This window comes from Squalius cephalus (assembly GCF_949319135.1).
Source record: "Squalius cephalus genome assembly, chromosome: 7".
Taxonomy (NCBI): domain Eukaryota; kingdom Metazoa; phylum Chordata; class Actinopteri; order Cypriniformes; family Leuciscidae; genus Squalius; species Squalius cephalus.
The window spans coordinates 16236257-16264081 of NC_137128.1; the positions used below are offsets into that span (position 1 = coordinate 16236257).

A 27825-nucleotide genomic window follows, 5' to 3' on the forward strand; every position below is an offset into this window, starting at 1 on the left:
GCATTGTCATTGTTCAGTAATGTACATTAGTAACTTTTTATGAGTGTACTTTAACCGTGTTTCCCAGTCTTTTTTGCCTTAGGTACCCCCCCAGTTCACAAAACTGAACTGGCTTTGCCAATACATGCTTGCACAGTGAATTGTGGGACTGACAGTGGAGCCTTGTCTTATCCAAGCCCACTTTATTCAATAACTTGATGAGAATCACTTTACCGAGGTGCATTAGTGAATGACGAGGTGTTACCGTCTCTTTAAATGCCATCCACACTTCTACAAAACACAAATAAGCAGAAATTCATCTTCCTTGTCCTGTGAGTCTAAAGTCTGGTGAGAACAGCTTAGTGAGGATTTTGAACTGTCCGTGTCATCATAAGCAGCTTTGCTGCTTTGGTCAGAAGTCCCTCGAACTGAAGACCACCTGAGTTCTGTGGAACTGATAAAGTGGTTTAGGACATCATGCTTACCCTGTCAGGCCATCATTAACATGTCTTCTATATTCAGTAGCAACTATCTGCATACTGTTGATTTAAGATTTACAGTACACCGGGTGTAAAAGACAATGATGAACATGTTTCTTTTAGTAATCTGTTTTATATAGTAATCCGGACTTCTGATAAGCAGAGCAATGTTGCAGACCACATATTTGATCAACTACCAAGTCCTGCTGGCATATAGTTTATGAAACAAATGGTAGTTGATGGTGATTTTAAAGTATTGCTATTAATATGGCACTCCACCTGAGCGTTCAAAGGATAATGGGTTGTTCTGGGTTGATAATGGATGCCAGTATAAAATGCCTAGGTAAAAAGGTCTAACTTTTTTCTTTATCTTTTTTAGATTGAGAGCCATGGGATGATACAGTACACTTCCCTCTTGATGGAAGGAAATAAATGTTATGATCATTCATCAAGAGGTGCATACATTTTTGGTCCAGATCTTGTATTGACAATGCAAGAGTCCAGCACTCTTAAGTCTCCTCCAGCACATCCCAAAGACTTTCAGTGAATTTAAGCTCTGGTGCCAATTCATGTGTGAAAATGATTCTTCATGCTCCTCCCAAACATTCTTTCACAATTCGAGCCTGATAAATCTTGTCATTGTCATCCTGGAATATGGCCATGATGTGTCTTCCTACATGGTTGTTTAAGAAATGAAAAGCCATATACTCTATCAATCAGGGTTAGAAGAACTGTTGCAAAACATAAAACATGCTAGAAACATAATAATGATCCAATCATAGGCTGTATATATACATTATTTATATATACACACACTATTCCTATAGTCTAAAGGCTCTTGCTTAAATCCTATTGATTTGAAAAAATCGTATTCTGTTTGTTATCTTATAATTCATTACAGTGTATAAAACAATCCTTGCAAAATGGCCGCAGATGCGTTTGTATGAAACAAGAGATTGATTCTGCGATACCCGGGTGACATAATTCAATTATTATTTGTAACGAAGTTCGTTATTGTGGGAAGAAGGCGGGAACCGGCGAACATTCAACACATTTTAATACCAAAAATAAAACAAATACAAAACGAGAGTAAAAGACAGCAGCCCCTCACGGACAACTGCTGTCACATCAAATAAAACAAACATCAAATAAAATCCAGGCCTGGCCTCTCTCGATCTTCACTGTCATCGCTCCTCCTTTTATACTTCCGCTCCTCCGTGAGAGATATGAGACCAGTGCGTCTCACAGGTGTTGCTCATTAGCAATCACGCCGCCGTTCTCGCGCCATTCTCTCACGGCCCTCTGCCTAGTCCTGCTCTCCACATTATTATAATTAAATAATATTGTGCAAAAAATATTAAGAGTTTTCATTTATTTTAGCTCACCAAACGCAAAACCTCCACGAAGAAAAAAACGTTCCTAGCAAGCGTAAAGCACCTACTTCAGTTACCCGGATGAGCCTGTGTTAACAGTTTTTATAGGTTGTTCTCTGGGAATAACATACCGCTGGATGTCACAATTGACCAATCAGAATCAAGTATTCCACAGAGCCATGTGATAAAGCTGTGTAAAACCTTGCATAACAAGACTGAATGGTCAATATTCCCTGTTCCTAAATACTAAACACATCACATTTTTGGTTTGCTGTTCTTTAAGAGAACAAATGCAAGACGATTCTGCTCTGGTTTATTGCTTCATCAATTGCAAGACTTCAAAGGTGTGCTTCAATAGGAGGAGAAATGGAGGAGAAGTGCATGTATGTGAACACACAATGAATGGCTCATTTCCACTGTAGGAGAAAAGGAAGCAGAGGCAATTTGTGATTAGCATAACCAAAGGCAACATCAAATGACTGGTTCTACTCAAACAGGCAGGTCAGATGAGAGCAAAATCTGGGTTCAAGGGGTCTACCATTTCTTGTAGTTTAAGCATTGGTGTGTTATGTCTTTCATACTGAATCAGAGCGCTTATTTAATGTTTAAACATGATATGGTGAATTTATAGTGAGGTTAAGATTTCAAACCAAGTGGCATCTGCAAACAAATAATGCTAGAATTTTTCTCAGAACTAGAAATACTACTAGTATAGTTCATCACCAAGTCCGCTAACTTTTGACTACCAGAAAATTATTTTTATATTTTTTTTGTCAATGTGTTTTATTTATGCTTGTTTACATTCTGTTCCCCAAGTCTGACCCACTGTAAGCATTCTAACTCAACTTTTCTTGAATGCAGAGAAATTATGCCTCATCAAGATTGTACTTTAAAGGGATAGTTCACCAAAAAATGAAAATCTAATTTACTCACCTTCACTTCTTCTCAAGCCATTAGACTTTCATTAAAGGGATAGTTGTGTTCTTGTGTTACGCAGCAAATTTGAGGTTTTTGAAAAATTTGGAAAAAAAATAGGTTTGTTCTCAAATGTCAAGCAGGTTCAGTTGAGCTTCTGTTCGCTGATCAATGTTTAATTGGAGGGACTCAGGAATCTCTCAGGTTTTTATTAAAATATCTTAATTTGTGTTTCAAAGATAAATGAAAAAAAAAAAGTATGAGTTTGGAGCAACATTGTGAGTACATTAAGACAGATTTTCTTTTGTTTTTTGGGCGAACTAACCCTTGAAGTACAAACAAACTGGCCCACTAAATTGTCCCACTTAAAGTGTTTAAACTTCAGGGACCTCTCTCAGAGGGGCCCACTCCAACTTGTCATTAGATCACATTACTAAAGTCATTCACAATGGCTGTTTGAAAAACAGGCCTGATGTTTCTCCCCACCATACTGTGTTGCTGTTGCCAGGACAGCTAGGTAGGAACATTTAGTAGAAAAGAGAGATTGGTGTATGAAAAATATGCAAAGGTGTAGTAGGCCAAGGATTTTTGACAGTATAGACTAGTTTCAGGCTAGCTTAAGGGTTTTATGAGACTCTTGTGAGAGCCGCTAAAGGGTGTGTTGGTGCATATTGTGTTCAGGTGTCAGTGCGCATGCTTAAACAAATATGTGTGCAGTGCAACACAAGCTCTCACACATTAACACACACTCACATTCATACAATGAGCCCAACCCTTAGCACTTTCTCTTCTTGAACAGAGGAAGCTATTGTACAGCCTGGTACACGGTTGCCGAGTCGAGACTGCCAAGGAGGCTCTGTGGTGTTGTTCCCTCTCCTTTCTTTCCCCCTTCCATTCACTCTTTCTCAACAGCAACCAGACACCAGGGCTCTCTGTGCCTTCCATTAGGGGAAACAGCCTTCTGACCAGCACTCATTCACTGGCTTCTATGGCACAACGCCTCTTTCTCCTTATGTGGGATGTGGTCATTGCTGGGCAGACCGGGTCAACGCCCAAAGCACACTCTCGCACCACACACATATATTTAAAATGGAGACTCACACTATGATTTGCTTTGCCTTTCTGGTTGGATTAATGTAATGTGGCTAGACTATATTCGTTGAGCTCAGTGGAAATATAGTCTAAGACGCAGAAAAGACTTACCACTGGCTTTTTTATACCCTAACCAAATATTTAAATTTAAATGAATAATGTCTTTATTTGTAAAAGTCACTTAGATTGTGTACTAGTTTCTAAATTACTTGCTCTACATGCCAAAAATAATTATATTCATAAATATTGGGTTAGAGCATGGTGCTAGAGAAAATCTTTAAAGTGTAAAACATGTGTCAAGTGTAACGTGTCTTTCCTGTTTAGTTTCGTTTTCACTGTTTGCTCTGTTCCTGTTTGCCTGAGTTTCTAGTTAATTTCCCTGTTTGTTAATTAGTTTCCATAGTTCCTAATTCCACACACCTATTATGTTTCTCTCTTGATTACATTCTCTGTGTATATAAGCCCCGAGTATCCCTAGTTCATGTGTCTATAATCATCTATGTTATACATGGTTATGTGTTTGTTAGTTCTCAAGCGATCTTCTGTTTTGAAATATTAAAGACTGTTTTTGTTCCTATTCGTTTGTTGTTCGCTTCCCTACACCCACCGTGACAGAATAACGGACCAAGAAAGGATTATTTGCTGCGTTTTTTTTTTTCTTTTTCCCCCTCTGCCCCTCACTAAAGGATCTTCCTGCCATACAACTGCCTGGAGCAGAAGGACCAGACAGAGCTATTAGGCACGCCAAATCCCCAAAATCTCTCATGTGTTCCTCCAGGGAACAGTCCTTGGTCCAAGGCACACCTCCCAGGGAACGGTCCTCAAGAGGATTTTGCCTCATTTGTGGAGTGGGTGCAGGTAAATAATGGATCTGTGTTGACCATCAGCCCAGCGGAGGACATCACCAGAGCCCAGCCAGCCATAACCCCGCTGCACGGACATGACTGCAGAGCCCACCACAGACGGAGAGCTCGAGCGTGCCTCGATGCACGAGCCAGCTCCTTTAAAGAGCACTAAGCAAAATCATGTGCTGCCATGGGAGTATTAGTGGAGTTTGAGGGAATGGAGGAAGACCCCGTCCACACTCCCACGACTGAGGGTGAGCTGCAGCTGGCCTCTGCAAACTGTTTTTATGATGACTTATCCCTAGTAAACCCTAGGGATGCCTTAAGGTATCCCTAGGGATGTCTTAATCTCCTGTCCCTGTTGGTCCCGACCAGCTCAAAGTCTTCTGTGTCTCCAGAGTTCCCGCCCAGCCTCCCTCTCCAGCCTCCTCTTCAAAAGTCCGCCAGTCCATCAGCCCTGCCTTCGCTGATTTCCTTCAGTACCTCGGCTTCTCCTGTAATGACACTATTGTGTGGATTTGCCTTGGGTTTTCCGGTCTCCAGCTCCGCCCATTCAGGAGGGTCCCCGGCTTTACCTCCAGCCGCTGATCCTGTCACTCCACCTCAGCCCGTCTACCTGTCGGCTCCACCTTGGCTCCTTCCTTCTTCGGCTCCACCAGATACCATCGCCCTTACAGCTCCATTGGGCTCCCTTGCCCCACAGGCTCCGCCTTGATCAGACATCGCTCTGTCTGCGCCACAGACTTCTCTACCCCTTCAGCTCTGTCTGGCTCTGCCCTCCCTCCAGCTCCACCTCAGTCCTCTGGCACCCTAGCTCCACCTCGGAAACTTGTCACTGCGGCTCCACCTTGACCTCCAGGACCACCGGTGTTGCACAGTCCCATCTGCTCTCCATCTTTGCCTTGGGCTCCACAACCATCGGCTATATCTCCATCAGTCATCCTGCTGGTATCGTCAGCCAAGTCACCACCATGGCTACTCCCTCCCTAGACTCCCTCCCAAGTCCCCGTCTGGCTCCTCTAGCTCCTGGATCCTCTCACCATCAACACCACCCTGGTTTCTCCCTCCACCATCTCCTCTTATTTCCTACCCATTGCTAGCCCCTCGTCCTCCTTCAGCTGTTTATGGTGTACTGTAACGTGTATGTCCTGTTTTAGTTTAGTTTTTGCTCTGTTCCTGTTTGCCTGAGTTCCTAGTTAATTTCCCTGTTTGTTAATTAGCTTCCATAGTTCCTAATTCCACACAACTGTTCTGTTTCTCTTTTGATTACATCCTCTGTGTATATAAAGAGTTTCCCTAGTTCATGTGTCTATTATCATCTATGTTATACATGTTTTTGTGTTTGTTAGTTCTCCAGTGATCTCCTGAGTTTTCTGTTTTGAAATATTAAAGGCCGTTTTTGTTCCTTTTACTTCATTGCTCGCTTCTTTACACCCACCATGACTCCAAGTACTTAGAAATGTATTTTTGTATTTACATTGGTTTCATATTTTAAAAATCTTTTATCATTCTGTAATGTTGTGTGTGTCATGTGGTGTAATTATTTAAACCGTAATTTTACATATAATAAAAAAATAACATTTCCTTTTTTCTTTTTCTTTTTTTTTTTTTTTTACAAATATCATGAATTATGAATTAATTAATGAATATCATTTTGGGGAGTCGCACCATGTGGCATTTTACAACCTTGCCTTATCATTAGAAGTTTAAATTATCTGATATTTTGACTCTGTAACGGGTGTGCAAGAATGAGGCCAGGGTGAATCCAAATGCTCACACAGATTTAATAACAAAAGACAAAACATAAACAATCCAGACCAGAGAACAAGGCAAATAATCCAATCGAGAGCATAAAGAAATAATCCAAACAACACAGAAGGGGAACCAGGAACATACAAAAACCCCAGGTAAACTTCATGCTACAAAAACCCCAGGTAAACTTCATGCTACACCAACAACGACTCCTAAAACCTAACTGAAAAGCAAGAGCTTAAATACACAAAGCAATGAGTAGATAATTAACAACAGCTGGAACTAATGAAGGTGACCATGGTGACTAATATGACAACACACACGAATGGAAACCAAACACAGGAAAGGAACTCAGTCACAATGGAAACTCAGAATGCATTTCAACATAAAAGTCCTTTAACAAGACAAAACAAAAGACCCGGATCGTGACATAACCCCCCCTCAAAGGAGTGGCTTTCAGACGCTCCTAAAACAAGAATAAGTCCAGGAGGGAGGTAGAAAGGAGGCGGATCCGGGGATGGGGCGGAGGGTCAGGTCTATGGAATGGAAGCAGGACTGGAGACTGGATGGATCGGGGAGCCAGGACGGAGCAGGCTGGAGCTGGCCAGGCGGATGGCCAGAGTAGAGCAGGCTGAGCAGGTGGCCAGATTGACGCAGGCTGGATTAAGACCACCTCAAAGGAGCTGGAGACCACCATGGCGGAGCAGATGACCACCACAGCCAGGCAGACAGGGCTGAAGATTCCCACAGAGGAGCAGAAGACAACCACAGCGAAACTGTAGACCACTTCAGCAGAGTAGGTGAAACTGGAGGCCCCCACAGTGGAGCAGAAGACCACCACAGCAAATCAGACGAAACTGACAACCACCATGGCGGTATGGAAGGAACTGCAAACCACCACGGCTGATCTGGCAGATCTGCTAAATGACTAAATGTAAAATGACTAAATTATCGGTAACATACAACATACAGAGGTTAAAGGTGGCCTCTAGGGCCGTGACAGGGCTGGAACAGTGCTCATAGATGGCCTCCGTGTTTGCAATATGACAGGCAGAAAGTTCTTAGATGGCCTCTATGGCTGTAATAGGGCAGGCAGGACATCTAGAGACAACTTCCATAGCAGTAACAGGACTGGCACAGAGTTCAAGGGCAGCCCCCATGCAGTGTTGCCAACTATTTTCAAAGGAAAGTAGCTAACGCCTTCCCTAAAAGTCGCTAGATGATGTCATACATCAATTAGCATTTTCATGACGTCATCGCGTCATACTTGCGTTCTGCCTGCCTACTGTGTTTTCTCTCTAAATTCATGCTCACATACTGTATTTTAATATAATATAATATAATATAATATAATATAATATAATATAATATAATATAATATAGCCGAATGTCCAATAAAGCTGTTCTCATTTCATATATTGTTTTTGTTAGACAATAGAACGAGTAGCTATGATATAGTGAAAAAAAATGTTATATGTGTAAAATTATCTGAACTGAAAATTACCTCGACATGACCGCAGGGGTCGTATCTGAACTTCCGGCCTTCATCGACTTGACCGCAGGGGTCATATCTGAACTTCCGTCCTACCTCAACGTGACCGCAGGGGTCGTATCTGAACTTCCAACCTACCTCGACGTGACCGCAGGGGTCGTATCTGAACTAACGGCCTACCTCGACGTGACCGCAGGGGTCGTATCTGAACTTCCGGCCTTCATCGACTTGACCGCAGGGGTCATATCTGAACTTCCGTCCTACCTCAACGTGACCGCAGGGGTCGTATCTGAACTTCCGTCCTACCTCGACGTGACCGCAGGGGTCGTATCTGAACTAACGGCCTACCTCGACGTGACCACAGGGGTCGTATCTGAACTTCCGTCCTACCTCGACGTGACCGCAGGGGTCGTATCTGAACTAACGGCCTACCTCGACGTGACCACAGGGGTCGTATCTGAACTTCCGTCCTACCTCAACGTGACCGCAGGGGTCGTATCTGAACTTCCGTCCTACCTCGACGTGACCGCAGGGGTCGTATCTGAACTAACGGCCTACCTCGACGTGACCACAGGGGTCGTATCTGAACTTCCGTCCTACCTCGACGTGACCGCAGGGGTCGTATCTGAACTTCCGTCCTACCTCGACGTGACCGCAGGGGTCGTATCTGAACTTCCGGCCTACCTCGATGTGACCGCAGGGGTCGTATCTGAACTTCCGGCCTACCTCGACGTGACCGCTTGGGTCGTATCTGAACTTCCGTCCTACCTCGACGTGACCGCAGGGGTCGTATCTGAACTTCCGGCCTACCTCGATGTGACCGCAGGGGTCGTATCTGAACTTCTGGCCTACCTCGACGTGACCGCAGGGGTCGTATCTGAACTTCCGTCCTACCTCGACGTGACTGCAGGGGTCGTATCTGAACTTCCGGCCTACCTCGACGTGACCACAGGGGTCGTATCTGAACTTCCGTCCTACCTCGACGTGACTGCAGGGGTCGTATCTGAACTTCCGTCCTACCTCGACGTGACCGCAGGGGTCGTATCTGAACTTCCGTCCTACCTCGACGTGACCGCAGGGGTCGTATCTGAACTTCCGGCCTACCTCGACGCGACCGCAGGGGTCGTATCTGAACTTCTGGCCTACCTCGACGTGACTGCAGGGGTCGTATCTGAACTTCCGTCCTACCTCGACGCAACCGCAGGGGTCGTATCTGAACTTCCAGCCTACCTCGATGTGACCGCAGGGGTCGTATCTGAACTTCTGGCCTATTCGACGTGACTGCAGGGGTCGTATCTGAACTTCAGTCCTACCTCAACGTGACCGCAGGGGTCCTTTCTGAACTTCCATCCTACCTCGACGTGACCGCAGGGGTTGTATCTGAACTTCCTGCTCAACCTGCTCCACCCTTGCTTCCTGCTCTGCCTCAGTCTCCAGGCCCTCTTCCGCTCCACAGGCCTGGTCCTCCATCTCTCCCACGTTCTGCCTCCGCTCCACCACCCTCCTGGACTTTTGGAGAATCTAGAATCCACTCCTTAAAGAGGGGCTCTGTCATGATTCCTGTCTTGTGTTCCCCTTGTCTTGTGTGGACTTTTATGTTATTTCCTATTCTGTGCCATGTTTTGTAGTCCTTTGTAGTTTTTCTTGTTGATTAGTTTTCCACAGGTGATTCCTATTAGCCACTCCCCCTTGTTATCTTGTTAACATTGTTTCCCTGGTGTGTGTATATAAGCCCTAGTGTTTCCCTTGTTACTTTGTCAGTCATTGTTAGATGTGCTGTAGATGTTTGCTGTTCCCTAATGGTCCTTGTTTCCCAGTGTTATTTTGTTCCAGCTTTATGTTCATTATTGTTTGTTTGTTTCATTAAACTCCTTTGCACTTGGATCCTCATCTCTGCCTGCCTTCCTTGATTCCCCTGTTCCGTTACAGACACACAGTCATGAGGTCAGATGTCCCCTCTATCCTATAACATGTATTATGTTTTTTTGCATGTTGGTTGCACCACATGGATTTGTTTGGGACAAATGTTTTTAAAATAATTATAAGCATTGTTAAATAATTTTTTCCCCCTAAGAAAAAATACTAAAAGTTTATAAAATGTGTTTTTGTATTGTGAGTGCCATGTCCTTGATCCATCTGCCACAAGCATAACGGCTACATTCAAGCTGGTAACATGTCTGCCAGACTCAAAAATCTGAACATACTGAATTAGCAGGCCACTGAAGATCATGGCGATGTGGAGGCCATGTTGCTAATGAATATCTTGTGATGACATGGCACTTGTAAGAGATTTCGCTTTACTTTGAATGCAAATATCTTGCCTAGTATTATAACTTTAATGCTAAAAGTATTATATAATAGAATAGATACTCTGTATGGTCCCTGCAAAATGACTTCTCTGAGATAAGACTATGTAGAAAACATGTAATAAGTCCTCTCAGACAAGTACATGCGTTATAAACAATACGTGCTGTGTTGATAGGTCACAGTGATGAATTTCCTGCCAGTAAAACATGGCCAGCCCCCTCTGTAAAAGAAAAGAAGCTGTTAGACAGCACTGACCCATAAACGTGATGGACAATGAAACGAGAGTGAGTTAACGTTCTGTGCCAGAAATGGATCTAATCTCTTACAATAGCTTTTTAATGCAGTCACTCAGTGTAATAGACCCAGTTTACTTTTCTAGAGCAGTCTTTAGAGCAAAATGTCTGTTAAAATGTGACAAATACTGTTTTCCTCTTCAAAAATGTGTCGACATGGTTAGACACGTATAGATCTCCATGCATTTTTAATCCTCAATTTAATCCACAAAGATCTGCTTCATGGCATTAGTTTATCTTCGATTTTCACACGCATTTGACCTATTGTTGTGTTCTCTGTTATTCTGGGATTAATCCCTGAGGTCAAAGAAGCTAATTCAAACCATTATCTGTCCGCCTCTGGGATTTGTTCAAATCAAGAGCGGAATCGAGTGTACTCAGATTACACTGCAAAAAAAAAAAAAAAAAAAAAAAGCAGGCTTGTCAATCACAATAATAAATCGCTTCCCATTAAGGCAAACATTTTAGGAAAATTTAATATGACTGTCTCATCATTTCTAAACGTCTAAAGATGCCAACTGCCATATGTCCACATGAAACAATCTGCGATATGGCATGCTTTTACTGTTCATTTACTGAATTAAGTCACACCATTTATACAGCAACATGGCTGACCCCCACTGAAAAAAAATGACATTGGATTCATAGTGCTATAGTTCACAGCAACTACAAATCAAGTAACTATTCTGATTATCGATTGTATTTCTCTAGTAATGGCATATTCAGTATATAGGAGAAAGGATGTTCACAAAAACTGCTTTTTAAAATGACTGCAGTTGTTACACTGTTCAGTGAAGGCATTGTGAGAAATGAACATGACGTTTATAAGAGTCTGTCATTTGATCAGTCTTTCATAAAGCCAGACAACAAATATTTTCAGATCTGTAAGAATTTGACATGCAAAATATAAACAAAATATATATTTGTATAGCGTCACTCTTATTTAACCCTAATTAGAGCCAAATTAATCACTGTAGTGTAAAAAAGTATATTTTTTTAATATAAATGAAAGATTATTGGAGTATGTTCTGCAAGTTAAGTCAAGTCACCTTTATTTATATAGCGGATTTTACAATACAGATTGTATCAAAGCAGCTTCACAGTGATAACATGAAAATAATACAACAAAGTTTGTTTCTAGAAGAAAATTGCGTCGTCGTCCACCTTAAGTAAGGCAGATCAATAATGTTGAATATTAAATGTCCCCAACTAAGCAAGCCAAAAGCCAAGACAACAAGAAAGTACTATTTCAGTTTTTTTCTACTTCAAGGTTTTATGTTTAATTCAATGTGTTACTAACTTTATCTTTTGTAATTATTTGTGAAATTTATTCGTAATTCTTGAATGAAGGTAAATCCTACACCATTTTTCCCGCAGAGTTTAGTATGTTTATACACTTTAAACAATTAGGCTGTATTTATGTCTCTAAATGCCTTCATTTTCCTTTCCCCCCTACAAAACCCAGTATGAAGATATTAAACTCTGATTTTTGATGTTTTAGACTGGTATATGAGCACTGATCAAAGATTAACAAGACAAACACACATTACTAGATTTTTTTTTTACAACCCTTTATCTATGTGATGCCATGTACCATGTAGTCCTCTATGGATTTTCCTTTGGATTGCCCGTGTACTATAGGTGCACAGAGCAGAATTGTGCCACTTGGCACAAAAGCCCATTCGCTTGAATCACTATGCTTTGTTTTTGCTGACAGTAATGCAGAATGTGTGCTACTGTCTCCCTATAGTGCTCTGTTGGGGCTGCTGAGCTGTAGATAAGACTTCCTGTCTTGTGTATTAATACTACTGGGAGAGATTATATTAACAGACTTATTTTATGATGTAAGGTGGGATTTGTAGGGTGCCATCTGGCCATTCACAAACACTAAGCCCCTTCCCCAATCATCTAATCATGACATGACCAAGGGGCTGGAATAGATTACAAGGAAATCTCCCCTCACATACGGATATGAAGTCAAACTATACCTGTAAAGCAAAAGGTATAAGCATCAGTCCTTTACAAATATTCTTTTATTAGATGTGTGGTAGACAAAAGCCTTCAGTACAACTAATGTATCGGTAAAGACTCGTCTCTTATTAATAGAGTTCAGATAGTAAAGGTGAACAAAAGTCTGTCTTCTGCCATTATGACAAATTTAGGTGTTCCCCATGGCTGTTCTGCTATTTTTTTTTTTTTGGTAAAGATACATTTTAAGATACAAAATACTTAGATGTCACAGTTTTAATATCTTTTAAGTACCTTGGGCATCTGAGATTTGAACACCAACACGGTGTGGACAGTGTTTGAATGGTGTGGTAAAAATGCTCTCGAGATTAATACAAATAAAACGGAACATTTAAGTTTCCAGATGTTATTCATGAGGGAATCATGCAGCTAGTTCATAAATAATTGGGTGTAATGATAAATCATTTATCTTGGAAAGATCATATTGAAAATGTCTTCTTCACCATCTCAGATCTTTTGGAGCAAGGTGTTACAGATGTCTCCTATGTTTCCTTGTGCTTTTGGTTTAGTCCAGTGACCTAGTTTTCCCTAGTCTGTTTAATTAGTTATGTCATTGACCTGTTCCCTGTTAATTTACTAATTAAGTTCCTTTGTTTGCTCTGTATACTTAAACCCTAAACTTTCGCCCTTAGTTTCTGTCCGCTCTCATTAATGTTTGTGTGGCTTTCTCCTGAGTGTTGCTGATTAAAGTCTGTTTCCTGGAATTATTCCTCGTCATGCGAGTTTCTAATATACCACGTTACGTGACACAAGTATGCAGGCATTTCTTTTTGCAATATTGTACCACATGGAACAAATGTTTATCTTCCACCTTAAAGTCAAAGTTATTTCATCAGAAGTTTAAAGATTGTTAGCCAGTCCCTTAATGCTTTGTGAATCAACTTACCATCATAATTGATTAAGCCTGTCAAACAATATTATACTGATCCTAATCATGTCCTGCATAAGGAAATACAGTATATTGTTACCGTAAAATCGATTAAATAGACTGAAGCACTCCTTTGTGTATCAGTTTATTTTAAGGTGACGTAGTTACACGTTAATACTTACTATAGTAATATAACAGCAAATTATGCTTAATTACAAGTAACTAACCCTATAAGTAAACCTGTTAACACTGTCTTTTACAGTGTCCTTGTTACATATGTTACATAATGTTACATATACTAGTAATAACAGTAAATTATGGATAATTACATGCAACTAATCCTCAACCAAATCCTAATCCTATAGTAAGTACATGTAGTTGCTTAATATTACTCAGTACTTAAATATTACACTGTAACCAAGAGACGTCACCTTAAAACAAAGTGTAACCTCAGTCAGTCCTAAAATTGAATGTGGAACTTAAGAATGTATGTTGAGGGACTTAATTATTATGAGTTATGAATGTGATATTATGTTAAATGTACGTTTCTCTGTGATTGTGTAAAAAAAAAAAAAAAAAACCAGAAAATTATTTTATGCAGGAAATAAACAACATATAGATGTGTTCATGAAATCCTATGTATTTGTGTGTTTTTATATGGGTTTTATGTCCATCTATCGCTTCTACAGAAGAGGGGATGTGGATGTTTATTCGCAGCATATCGTAGCACAGGCAGGGAAACACCATGGATGTTTGGCAAGTCCATTAGCCTATTTTACATTGGCATGTTCTACCCACATTGACATGGGTTTCCTCCGGGTGCTCCGGTTTCCGGGTGAATTAGAGAAAATACATTTCCAGAGAGTGTGAATGTGTTTCCATCCATCCAGGATGTTTCCCTGCCTAAGATCCAAGAAGCTAGGATAGGCTCCAGCATTCCCACTACCCTGGGACAAGAAGTTTGGGAAATGGATGGATGTATTTTTAACATGTTTTATTTATTCCTTCATGGCCCCTGGCAGGACTTTTATGGCTCCCCGGAAGACTATTCTGCATGGCATTAAATGATGATGTTTCAACATTAATCCATTTAAATGAGCATGCAAAATCACTGAATTTGACTTCTCAGGGAATTACAATATAATCTTCATTGGAAATGTCAAGTGTTGCCATTAAGAATGACATTTCTCATAGGGAGAGTGTCTTTGATATACTGAGATGCAGCACAAATGGACGATAAGCTTTTACTCTGGATCGATCACGTCTTGGCGTCGTCTTGGCATCCTGACATCCCGCTGAAATTATGCCAGAGAATTATCATGTTTACAGGCTGGGTTTTGTTTAATAGGCCATCAACACATTAAGAGAATAAGATCAAATTACATGCACGCCGCTGTATGATACCAAAACGATATGATTATAATAAAATGAGCAAAACTGGAAATAATGATTTCAATGCAGCATCACATTATCATTAGCGGCGACAAAGCAAAAACAACTAAACAAAACAGTCACAAATGTTTCTGTACATAGATGGAGCTGCCCGGAGAAATTCCTGCATCATTCTAGTTGTGTTTCCCTTGTTGTTGACAAAATTTCATGTCGCTACACTGGTGCCAAAATCCTGATTTATGCCAAGATTAATTGTGAGCAATTTGTCCAGCAAAAACAGCTGCTATAATCACTGTTCAGTATGAGAGAGCCAGACGGGATGGACATGTGTTGGAAAGAGCCGATGTCATGTTGCTTACAGATTCACATTCTGTCACAGAGAATATGCCCAGTCTCAATATAATACATGATGATTACATCGACTCAGTTTGGACAAAAACAAATTTAGAAACAAATGAAAAAACGAAATATACCACAACAATGCCAGACTCCCGAAAAACTAATCCTTAAGCGAAGCATGCATGTCTGTCACCAAGAATAATATGCCGGAGTAAAGGCAAAATCTAACTAAACACTCAAAGCAAATCCAGTGTTCATGAGAGACAATACAAACCTGTACACTGTGGCGAGGAGGAGGTATAGCCTCTTCAAGATCAGAGAGGATCATTCATAAAACATGATCATCTAAAAATAAAATCCTCTTTTACCATGACTCCTTACTAATCTGGGCCACTGCTTTGGTTGTTTGTGTCAATACATGTTATATGTGAACGGCACATCTGGATCTGATGATCCATTGAGTGTTTGTGGTGTCAGACAACCTTAATTGTGCGTTCTGGGATTGGACAACATTAATAAATGAAGATTGCACAGAGGATGTTTTCGTTTTAGGTTATTTCATGGTTGGTTTTTTTCTTTTTTTTTTAATGCAAGCAGCATTTCAACAAAATGCGCAAAAATTAATTAATAAAAAAAGACTATTTTATAGCATTATATTTTAATAATAATATTTTTTTTTTCTATTTAGATTTATTTTTCTTTTTAATGTTTTTGAAAGAAGTCTCTTATGCTCATCAAGCCTGCATTTATTTGATCAAAAATACAGGAAAAAATGTAATATTGTGAAATACTATTACAATTTAAAATTAATATACTTTAAAATTAGGGCTGTGCAGTGATTAATTGCATCCAAAATAAAAGTTTGTGTTTACATAATGTGTGTATACTGTGTATAATTATGTTGTATATATAAATACACACACATGCATGTATATATTTAAGAAAAATGTGTTATACAATAAATATATATATATAATACATACATGCAAATATTTCTTAAATATGCATGTGTGTTTATTTATATATGCATAATAATTATATACAAAGACACACACATAAAACAAACTTTTATTTTTGGATGCGTGCACAGCCTTATTTAAAATATAATTTATTTCTGTGATGCAAAGATGAATTTTCATCAGCCATTACTCCAGTCTTAAGTGTAACATGATCCTTCAGAAATAATTTTAATATGCTGATTTGATGCTCAGTTATTATCAATTTTGGAGACAGCTGTGCTGCTTAATTTTGTTTTTAGAACATGTGATACTTTTTTCAGGATTAATTGGTGAAAAAAAAAGTTAAAAAGAACTGCATTTATTCTTTTCTAACCATATACATCTTTACTTTCACTTTTTATCATTTGAACAAATACTTGAAAGTATTAATTTCAACAAAAAAAAAGAAAGAAAGAAAAAAAATGACTGACCCCAAACTTTTGAGCAGTAGTGTATATTGTTATATTGTATAGTGTACATTGTAGGCTTGATGAGCATAAGAGACTTTCAAAAACATTAAAAATAGTAGCCTAATGTTTCCAAACTTTTGACTGAGACAATACCCACACTAAAATAGTTCTACCCATTACACTACTGGATTAACACAGAGAAGTTTGTGCAGCAGAAGAGAAGCCACATCTCAAGATCAGGTTCTGTGTGGCTTTACATAATGCCTCCTCAGCTGAGCTTCCACGTAAACAACTACTACAACTTCTGGGCAGTGGATTGTTAAGTCAAAGCCGGTGTCATAACCGTGCATGTTTCATTTGGATTGGAAACACAATCTAGGCATAGCAATTGTTCAATCACAATATTTACTTGTAAGAGCCTATATCCTCATATGGACCCTTGTTTACACCACTAGCCTGCTTGAGTCAGTAGTGAGTCTCCTTTAAGAAAGTGTGAAGTCTCACCTTCCCAACCCTGAGCTGAAAGGTAGCTCAGTCCCATGATTGGGCGGTCAAGGGTAGGGTCTAGAATCACGTGACATTCTTCCAACCCTGGGACGCCATTTTGGAGGAAAGTTTGGAATTTCTGACACATAGGAAGAAGAAGAAAAAAAAAAAAGGAGGAGGAGATAACGAAAGAAGTTTGACGTTTAGGAAAACAATCCTCATTCCTCCGAAGGCGAAGAAGAATGAGGAAAAACTGCGGACGTGAGGATTTGAACCGCTTGTGTTGACACTGAGCCCTTGCAAGCTCACGCGCAGGGAGGGAGGTGTATATTTGCAGTTTGGGGAGTTTTTTTTGGAAGCCCTCCTGCAACTGGCGGCGACATATGTTCAGTTTTTCCCCCGCAGCCGCGGAGCAGATTGGCGGCGGAGCCTGAATCGCAGCGTCTGTGTGTGTTTTGAATGGAAACGCAGGGCTGTCAGTGGAGTAAAGCACGACTGTCGGGTTAAAGAAGTGCAGCTCGCGCTCGACTCTATAACCAAACGGCTCGTTTTCATATCAGCCCGAACCGTCCTCATGTTTTTTACCGGATAAACATTAGAGTTTCATGCCAACTGCGTCCGACTTACCCCCCTCTGACACTCTGGACACACTTGTGTTGGGTGAGGAGCGTTGGTTTTATCATTGCGTGTTTTGTTAATTTCTGTCGCGAGCTCTGCTGGATTGGTTATCGTGCACGAGCCCAACCGAAACATGCCAGTCAGAAAAAAAGGTGAGATACACTTCGGATATACTTTTACACAATCTGGCACCGGAGCAGGTAAGTCACTTCTTTCAGACAGTAAAATATTAATATAATTTATTATACCGCACTGTATCTCTAAGGTAACGTTAACTGAAACTAACCTAAACTGTACGTTACAATTCTTTGGAAATAAGAACGGTCATACATTTTGTTTTGTCCAGTCATCACCACATAGGTTTTAAAACTTATATCAAAGTCATTTACCTCTTATTTAGGCTCTGTTCACTCCATAAGACGGCAAACGTAGAGACGAGTTTTAAAATATTTTCTGCGTTATACTCTCTCGTGTAATTATGTAATTAATGAAAACTGTCTGTCTGCTCTGTATAGATGCACAGAGGGCTCTGTTACTGCTGGAGGAATACCGGTCAAAACTCAGTAACACTGAAGACAGACAACTGAGAAACTCCATCCAGAGAGTCATCGACATCTTCCAGAGTAACCTCTTCCAGGCGCTTATAGGTACTACACTGTGTCATTCAGCACTTCCCTAGTCATAATGAAAGTACTGTGTCATGCTGTTATCTATCTATCTATCTATCTATCTATCTATCTATCTATCTATCTATCTATCTATCTATCTATCGTTCTATCGTTCTATCTATCGTTCTATCTATCGTTCTATCGTCTGTCTGTCTAATTTTAATGTTACTTATTTCACAAAGGGGACACATGACAAGTGACTAAACTTTGTTTGGAGCTCTGTATGATATTTTAAGTGTCTATTTTTCATTTATGAGGGATTCATATTCAGTGTGTGGAGGTTGCTTGCGACATTTTCCCTCCAAAAGTTTGTGAGAGCTTGTCATTGCACAGATGTGTTGAGTAGTAAAAGCCAACCAGGGCCGTGTGTCACTCGAGCTAAACTGTCATTTAATGGCTATTGCCCCGTTTCAGAGGGGTGAGAACTTCTGACATGTAGGCGACTGTGATACTAAAGGGTACCTAACACTGTGCTGTGAATGGTAAATACTTTGAAGCAGTGTAAACTATTGTTTAAAGTATTATCTGAGGATGTTCTTGTATGTTCTGATATACATTAATTTATCTTGCAGTTTGTTTTGAGGAACCATAAGACAGTGTCTCTTAGTTTTCTTATTTATTTATTTTTGATAGGGACAGTGCACATCAATCAACAGTCAGACACTGTACATAAGCCAGAGGTAACCCAATAGGCTAATTTTCATCTGTTGCCCCTTGCCAACTATAATAAAACGTGTCAATATAATAAAACCAAGTGGTTTCCAAACATTTTAGACTGGCATACCCCTGGAGGCATTTAAGATCCTTCTGCGTTTACGTTCTCTCTTCCACTTAGACTGCTTTCACAACTTTTCCGTGAAGGGACAATATTTTGCCCCTTAAATTGCTTTTTAGGGGCAATTTTTTTTAAAATCTTTATAAAAACAAAGATTTTCTAAACCTATTAGATGTATGTCATGTTTAATATAAAATTCTTAAAATTCCATTCATTTAAATATTAATATAATAAATAAAGCAATGAATTAAACTACATCAATAATTTTAATGAAATCAGTATCAACAAAAGCTATCTTTGCACTGCATTTGCATCTAGATGTAGCCTATAGTTTAATCCTGCTCAGTGGCATGAATTCAATTACAATGGTATAAATAATGTTATGACAATATTTTAAGTAAAAAAAAAGTTAAATAGAGAAATAAGAAATTATGGCAAATTAAGTGAAGTGATACTTTTAAATATCAAACTAAAACTGGGAGTAGGTGATGGCAAGTTACTGTCTTAATGATTTGTTCGTTCATTCATTCATTCATTCATTCATTCATTCATTCATTCATTCATTCATTCAGTAACGAAGCAAGCGGCTGGCTGTATTTATGAATGGGTCATTGAATCATTGACTCTCCCGATTCGTTCAAAGCCGCAGATTTGTTCTTCTGCTTGGAGAGGCACACCAGTTCTGCTGCAGAGTTTGTTTGAACTATTATTTTGTTTAGAAATAGAGCAAGCAATACTGTTTAATGTACATTATTTAAAATGTCCTTTTTCATTGTTGAACTGTTGGATAAAATAAATATCACATTTGCAATCATGTGGATATTTTTGGAAAATTGCATCCTTACTCGTAAAATATGTTATCAACATTAAAAACTCGCTAAAGTTAGTTTTGATTGATTCACTTCCGTTGCAAAGATCATTAGTTATTAACTTAGGGGCCGCTAACACGACACCGCTCTAACAGAAAACCCTTAACGCACTCCGGCCCGCTCATCTGCAGAATTATTTATCGCTTCCGTGTAGCCGTGGGAACCGGAACTATTTTGACAACGTTTTATCTGTACAGAGTTAAAGGCCTTCACAGGGGAGAGACTAGTTGACACTTCAGGACTGTGCTGTCGTTGCGTCCAGGCGCAGGTCCTTCATCAGACCTGGATCCAGCGGACTGCAGTAAACCTCGGGATAAACAGAGAGACTAATATTATTGTAGACGCCATTCTTCTTATGATGTAATGAGTACATCAGGATTTATGGGAAGTGTTCCCGGTTCCGGCTGACCTAATCCGGCAGCCTAACATTGAATTATAGAAGTCTATATTATAATGTGTTATGTGTAGGTCAAAGAGATTTGAACTAGATTTGAGTCTAGATTTGAACTGACAGAGTGTGTCTGCTTTCCCGGACAATGTTAGGAAGATTGTTCCAGAGATTTGGTGCTAAATAGGAGAAGGATCTACCACCAGCAGTCGATTTTGCTATTCTAGGTATTATCAACTGGACGGAATTTTGAGATCGCAATAGACGTGAAGGACTATAATGCGTTAAGAGCTCGCTCAAGTACTGGAGAGCTAAACCATTTAGTGCTTTGTAAGTAATCAGCAATATTTTAAAATTTATACGATGTTTAATAGGGAGCCAATGCAGTGTTGACAGAACTGGGCTTATATGGTTATACTTCCTGGTTCTGGTAAGAACTCGAGCTGCTGCGTTTTGAACTAGCTGTAGTTTGTTTATTAAGCATGCAGTGCAACCACCCATAATAGCATTACAATAATCTAGCCTTGATGTCATGAACGCATGAACTAATTGTTCTGCATTTGTCATTGAGAGCATATGACGTAATTTATATATATTTTTAAGATGCAAAAGTGCGGTTTTACAGATACTAGACACGTGACTTTCAAATGAAAGATTGGTATCAAAGAGCACACCCAGGTTTCTAACCGATGACAGAGCAGCCATCAAGTGTTAGACAGTATTCTAGGTTATTACGTGTGGAAGTTTTTTTTAATGTAGTGCGATTTGCTAAGGCAGCATACTCTGCATGCAACCTATCAACCAACCCATATGCATGCTGCTTGTGTGGATGCAGGCAGTTTTTGACCGCAAAGATGATTTAATTTGATTGGATGTCATGTCATTTTACCTTTTATGGCACTACCGTTTTCCTGTTTTTACATTAGAGGCGGCATTTTGCCTCAGCGTTTTGTTTGCGCACTCCCTCCGTCACCTCACATACCCTAGTTTGGGAACCACTGTCTTAGGCAAGCTGTTGCAAACTAGGCAAACAAAGCAACCTCGAGGAATGCTGAACAGCCAGTTTGAGTTTCTCTGGGGTTTGACTGGCCGTGTGCCTGCGTCTTCCTGTGTTTGACCCTCAAGGTGTGGAGGCTTCCTGTAATAACTCAATCCCCTGTTTCCAATTCTTTTGAAAAAAAACACAAAAAGCATGAATGTTTTATTGCTTGAGAGTGCTACTGTAGGCGTGCTTGGTTACTTGTTTAGGTTTGTCTGCTGAAATGCTCTTGTTTTAGGATAAAGACTGGTATAGCTTCCTCTTTGTGAATGTATTTCACTCATGTATGAAAAGCCAAGTTAGTTAGAGACAGGGGGAACATTGCAAACATTTTAATTGCATTTCACAAGGCATGCGAGTTGTAAATATCTGCTTCTGTTGTCCAGGCCAGAGCACTGTGTGTGCCTCACTGTTCTGTATCTCAGAAAACAGTCTTACTCTAAGCTGCCATGATGAATCGTTGTGCTCAACATTGCTGGATAAGTTCATACAACATACGTGTAATCATCCTCATGCGTAGCTCGTTCACGTTCACACAAACACGCGCAGAAATCCCTCTACTCGTATATGTCCTGCATGCACACGTGTTCTTAAGAGTGCCGCTAATGAAAAATGCTTTGGAGTGACGGATTCCAATTTGACTTTTCCTCAGATATGTATTTTAAAGGACAAACAAAATGTAATCCGTCTGTTGACATGATTACCCTAGTCCTAATCCGTAGGCGGATGATTTACGACGGTTTCTCTGAGAGAGCAGCGCATGCAGACTCGGTGAATGTCTCTCAATGATTAGAGCCTTAAGATCCCTCTCAGGATGCCAGAGAAGAAGAGTTAACCAGAGCAGGGCAGGTCTCCTCCTGCATGCAAAATGTGGGTCACAAGACAGACCAGGTTTACCCTTGACAGAACACACCCGCATCACGAGTTTCTAGTTAATTGTTTTGAAAATGAGACTCGAAGTTGGGGTAAGATTAAATCACATTACCTAAAGTAGATAATGGCCAGGTTTTCTATTCACACACAGAAGAACCTTTTTTTTAAAAAAGCTCTTAGTGCTTCATAAAGAGCTGGAGTGGTGAATCTGATATCACACAGGCAGGCTGATATCTTTTCCTAATCTTTATTCAGAGGTCCTACCTGAAACAGAATATGTAATGGATAAAAATCACTTCCTCAAGTAGATGGGAAGCATCTCCTAAATCACACTGTAATAACTTGGGCAAGCGTCAAGCTAGCCAAAAAAGCAATAATATACACTACCAGCCAAAAGTTTGGGATCGGTACGATTTTGTTATGTTTTTAAAAGAAGTCTCTTCTGCTCGCCAAGGCTGTATTTATTTGATTACAAATACACAAAACCCCAGTAATATTGTGAAATATTATTACAATTTAAAACAGGCTGTTTTCTATGTGTATATATAGTAAAGTGTATTTTATTCCTGTGATCAAAGCTGAATTTTCACCATCATTACACAAGTCTTCAGTCACATGATCCTTTAGAAATCATTCTAATATGATGATTTGATGCTCAAGAAACATTTCTCATTATTATCAATGTTGAAAATAGTTATTTACATTTTTATTTCAGGATTCTTTGATGAATAGAAAGTTCAAAAGAACAACATTTATCTGAAATACAAAACTTTTGTAACATTAAACACTACCGTTCAAAAGTTTGGGGTCAGTAAGAATTTTTATTTTATTTTTGGGGGGAAAGAAATAAAAGAAATCGATACTTTTATTCATCAAGGATGAATTAAATTGATCAAAAGTTACAGTAAAGACATTTATAATGTTACAAAAATTCTATTTAAAATAAATGCTGTTCTTTTGAACTTTCTATTCATCAAAGAATCCTGAAAACAATTGTACACAACTGTTTTCAACATTGTTAATGAATGAATGAATGTTCAAAAATGCATTATGAAATTAATTTAATGTTTTTTTTTGAGCATCAAATCATCATATTAGAATGATTTCTGAAGGATCATGTGACACTGAAGACTGAAATCATGATGCTGAAAATTCAGCTTTGATCACAGGAATAAATTACATTTTAAAATATATTAAAATAGAAAACAATTATTTTAAATTGTCATAATATTTAACAATATTACAGTTTTTTCCCCCTGTATTTTTAAACAAATAAATTCAGCCTTGGTGAGCAGAAGAGACTTCTTTTAAAAACATAAAAATTCTTACCGATCCCAAAACTTTGACTGGTAGAGTATTTTAAAATGATTTCCTTATGTGGCTGATTGTGGTCTTGTAATCTCCAAAGAACATCACAATTATTTTATTAATTTCCTACAGAAAGCATTAACATAACATAGTCTGTAAATGAGCCATCAGAAAATGAAGACATGTGTCAGAGGTAAAGAGACCCGGCAGGCTCTGTGAACTGGAGAAACTCTATCCTGTGGCTGCAGAGGTCTGTTAATCGGACGTCAATACAGCACTCTGTTTAAGGGCTGCCTTACCACAGATCTCATTCTGGAGGGAGAAAAGTGAACATGAGACTCTGAGAAACCTGGGAATCGGCTGAGAGTTACACCTCTGTTTTGATTGGCTCAGAGCGGATCTCCAATCAAATATAACAATCATCCACACAAACTTAAGGAGATTAAGTCCAGTTACAGATCTTTTGCTTTTTGCATCCTATTATGAATCCACTGTCATGTACATTTTACATTAGCTGTTTTTTCTTCTGATATTATAAAGATCACGTAAAACAAGACCATTTGTACTACACCAACTTGGTCATGGTACATGGTAGTAGTACTAAAATAGGCAGCGATTAAAAGTGTTAGAGCTCCATTTTTATCATGCACATTATGTTCTCTCAAGAGCATGGATGGGGTCACTGAACTGACATGAATAAACAGAAGGCCTCGTAATGACATTGGTATTATACTAAGGTCAGTATTAAAGGAGAACTCCGGTCAATTTTAACATTGAGTTCATTTTTTTGTCAATTTGGAGTGCTGTCAATACAGAGAACAACGACAAAAATCGGTGTTGCCTACACCGTGTTATCCTCTTTTTAAAATTTGCACCCTGTTGACTTCAATGGGGCAATATTTAAACCTGCTTTTAGCCTCTTAACATCCTTGATGTGCCAGTGCAAATACCTGTATTTACATCCTGTTTTCGGTTGAAGTCCAAAGTAGTCGATTGTCGAGTTCACGCGCATAGGTTTAGTTACCTATGATCACGCGCGTGAACTCGGCAATCGACTACTTTGGACTTCAACCGAAAACAGGATGTAAATACAGGTATTTGCGCTGGCTTAAATAACATCATTTTTATCCATTTCTTTCACATCTACTGCAGTCAGATTCACTCGTGTTCACTCTGAAGGAATCACTCACATGACCTGTGCACTTGTAATGACACATCAAGGATGTTAAGAGGCTAAAAGCAGGTTTAAATATTGCCCCATTGAAGTCAACAGGGTGCAAATTTTAAAAAGAGGATAACACGGTGTAGGCAACACCGATTTTTGTCGTTGTTCTCTGTATTGACAGCACTCCAAATTGACAAAAAATTGAGCTCAATGTTAAAATTGACCGGAGTTCTCCTTTAACCTCTTAATACTGATTCTCAAACAATGATTAAAACAGAGTTCCTCACTCAGAAGTTCATGCTCATTAGTAATTTGCTCCTTCAATCATAACTTCATCAGATGCCAGACTGATTTGCCACAGAAACCAGATTAAAGATCTAACTCATAACCTCACTGGTTATTACTTTTTTTTTCATCATATGCATGTTTTATCCTGGCTGACCAAAAGCCTAAGTTCAGCCATGTTGTTGACCATACTGTTTAAATCTGCTAGAACACACAGATTGCTTTGGAGTCAAAGGCCTGATGTGAGAAATATGCTTTTAAGCACAATTTGAACACGATTGGTTTTCCAGATGATGTTTGGGTTATTATTAATTATTAACGGAGGGCGTCTGCGATGTACTGATTGGGATGGGATTGGGATTTCTGTGTCTGGTTGTGGTCTGTGGGGATTACAGAAGGTAATGTGCTCTGGATATTTGCGTCACAAAACTCATTCAAATGAACAATTTATATATGTGATTATAATTATTACGTTATGTACTTAACTCAACCCGAGCTGCTGAGCCATTTTGAAGAAAATGCTGAAGACGTATCTTTTTCATCAACACTTGACCCATTAATACTAACACTTACTATTCTAAATCTATGTACTGTGCTGGACTAACTGGGGACTGGTCACAGCAATTGCATATTATTTCCCTATTGTTGGTTTGATTGCTTCTGTTGCTCTCCTCATTTGTAAGTTGCTTTGGATAAAAGCGTCTACTAAATGATTCAATATAAATGTAGGCTACTTTATTGAGGGGGAGAAATTAATTAAGATAATGATCATACCTCACACTGCTGCTCCAGTGGCCTTTTTTTGAGCAGTTTGCAAACGGACTCTCTTCTTGTCAGATGGGATTCCTGCAGTACGCAAGCCACTAACTGTTATTTTACTCAGAAAGTTGGCAAAAAGGTCAAAAGCGCATGTAATTGTAATTACAGTGTTCGTCGATGAAGATAAAAATAAATTCGCAAAAAAATCATACACCGCAATCTCAGACAATCATATCTGGATGAGATTAGATTTCTCACAGATTTTCCCCAGTTGATAGTTTGCTCTATAGTTTTTACTGAGGTTGTGTGGAGAAAACACGATTCGATTTCAGGGTTAAAATCGCAAAGCGCGTTTGAGAAATACAAATTTACCAGACCGCCTCCGAAAATCACTTTTGGCTGTTGGTCCATAGTTTCCCTTCTGTAAGCGGAGCTTATTTGAGACAAATGCAAGGCGAAACTTGGCAAAGTGTAAACGCATATGCTTGTTTAGGCTACTCTAATATTGGCATACTTAAATTTGGGAGCCCCGCAATCCACATGTAAGAGAGCTGCCATGGATGGAGCAAACACAAAACTCGAACACTAATTTACTACTCTAAAAATACAAAAAGTATACTTCAAACATACTTGTTCAGCATAACCGTACGTGATTGATTTGCTTGCAAATAGAGGGTTTTTCACCATCTGCTTCCTGATGTGCTTCAATAAGATTTACAGATGAAGTTATGAAATATTTTGCTCAGATATTGCAGCTGACTCAGCTAGAGTGCTGTGTAAATGCACACTCTTATATAATGCATTTTTAATTTGTTTGATGCATGATGATTCAGCACTTGAAAAATCGTTAGGTCCTTTGATTTATGTGTCCCAGATTGTTTTCAGTAAGATAGCATAGTTTGTTCTCATCTCATCCCATCCCATCTCACCCCCACTTACTTTTGGACTGGTCGGTTGCCAATCTAAAGATGGACTTCTATTTGTGTTCTACAATTCTCTTATTATTAAAGGGTTAGTTTGCCCAAAAATGAAAATTCTGTCATTAATTACTTGCCCTCATGTCGTTCCAAATCCAAACCCGTTAGACTTACGTTCATCTTCGGAACACAAATTAAGACCTTTTTGATGAAATCTGAGTGATTTCTGTCCCTCTGTTGACAGCTACACAACGGACAACTTTGACACTTCAAAAAGTTCATAAAGAGATCGTAAATCTAATCCATATGAATTGAACAGTTAAACAGAAGCTCCATATAACCTGCTTGACACTCGAGAACAAACTTCTTATGGAAGCGAACGTGCTGCGTAACGAGAATGAACCTCATTTGTTCTTGCAAAAGCTCAAACGTGCAGCGTAACACGAGAATGAACCTCATTGGTTCTTGCTGAAGCTCAAACGTGCTGAGAAACGAGAATGAACCTCATTGGTTCTCACACGTCAAGCAAACATGCTTGAGCTTCCGTTTACCAAAACTGATGTGTTGATGAATGTTTATATGTGAATAAAAGCCTAAATTCAATCTGTTTATTATATACAGCGATCGAGTCTCTTCAGAAATTTTTGAATAAACCACTAAATTCATATGGTTACGTTTTACAAACTCTTTATAAACTTTTTGAAGCGTCAGTTGTGTAGCTGTCAACAGAGGAACAGAAAGCTCTCAGATTTCATCAAAAAGATCTTTGTTTGTGTTCTGAAGATGAATGGAAAGTCTTAAGGGTTTGGAACGACATGAGGGTTAGTAATTAATGACAATTTTTGGGTGAAGTATCCCTTAACAGAGTTGTCACATAACCTGCAGTCAGATGTCACTACATGTTATAAACAAGACATGCTTTGGAATAATGTCAGTCAGTAGCTTTGTTTTCATCCAAAGTTGCACATTTAACTTTGTGAATAAAGCATTTGTTTCCATTCCATTTGTTCAAGAAAACAAAATCATCAAACTGGCAAAAACTGAAACACAAAATATATGGAGGTTGTTGCAATCGGGGAAGCCACTGTGGCTCTTTTTTTCCTACATCATAAA

At 39.3% G+C, this 27825-nt stretch overlaps 1 protein-coding gene across 37 annotated transcripts in view; it reads left to right on the forward strand.

The window, feature by feature from the left end:
- The first annotated feature begins 17121 nt into the window (after positions 1 to 17121).
- The window catches only part of dlg1b (discs large MAGUK scaffold protein 1b), a 133017-nt gene continuing 122313 nt past the window's right edge, over positions 17122 to 27825 (forward strand). For 22 of the 37 annotated variants that reach the window (XM_079877325.1, XM_079877291.1, XM_079877313.1 and 19 more), the window contains exons 1-2: positions 17174 to 17866; positions 18182 to 18313. In XM_079877325.1, coding sequence (XP_079733451.1) covers positions 17800 to 17866; positions 18182 to 18313 — 199 coding nt within the window. In that variant the 5' untranslated portion in view covers positions 17174 to 17799. Of the gene's footprint in view, positions 17867 to 18181; positions 18314 to 27825 lie in introns of all 37 variants that reach the window. The other 15 variants (XM_079877324.1, XM_079877327.1, XM_079877298.1 and 12 more) reach the window with 1 other exon arrangement.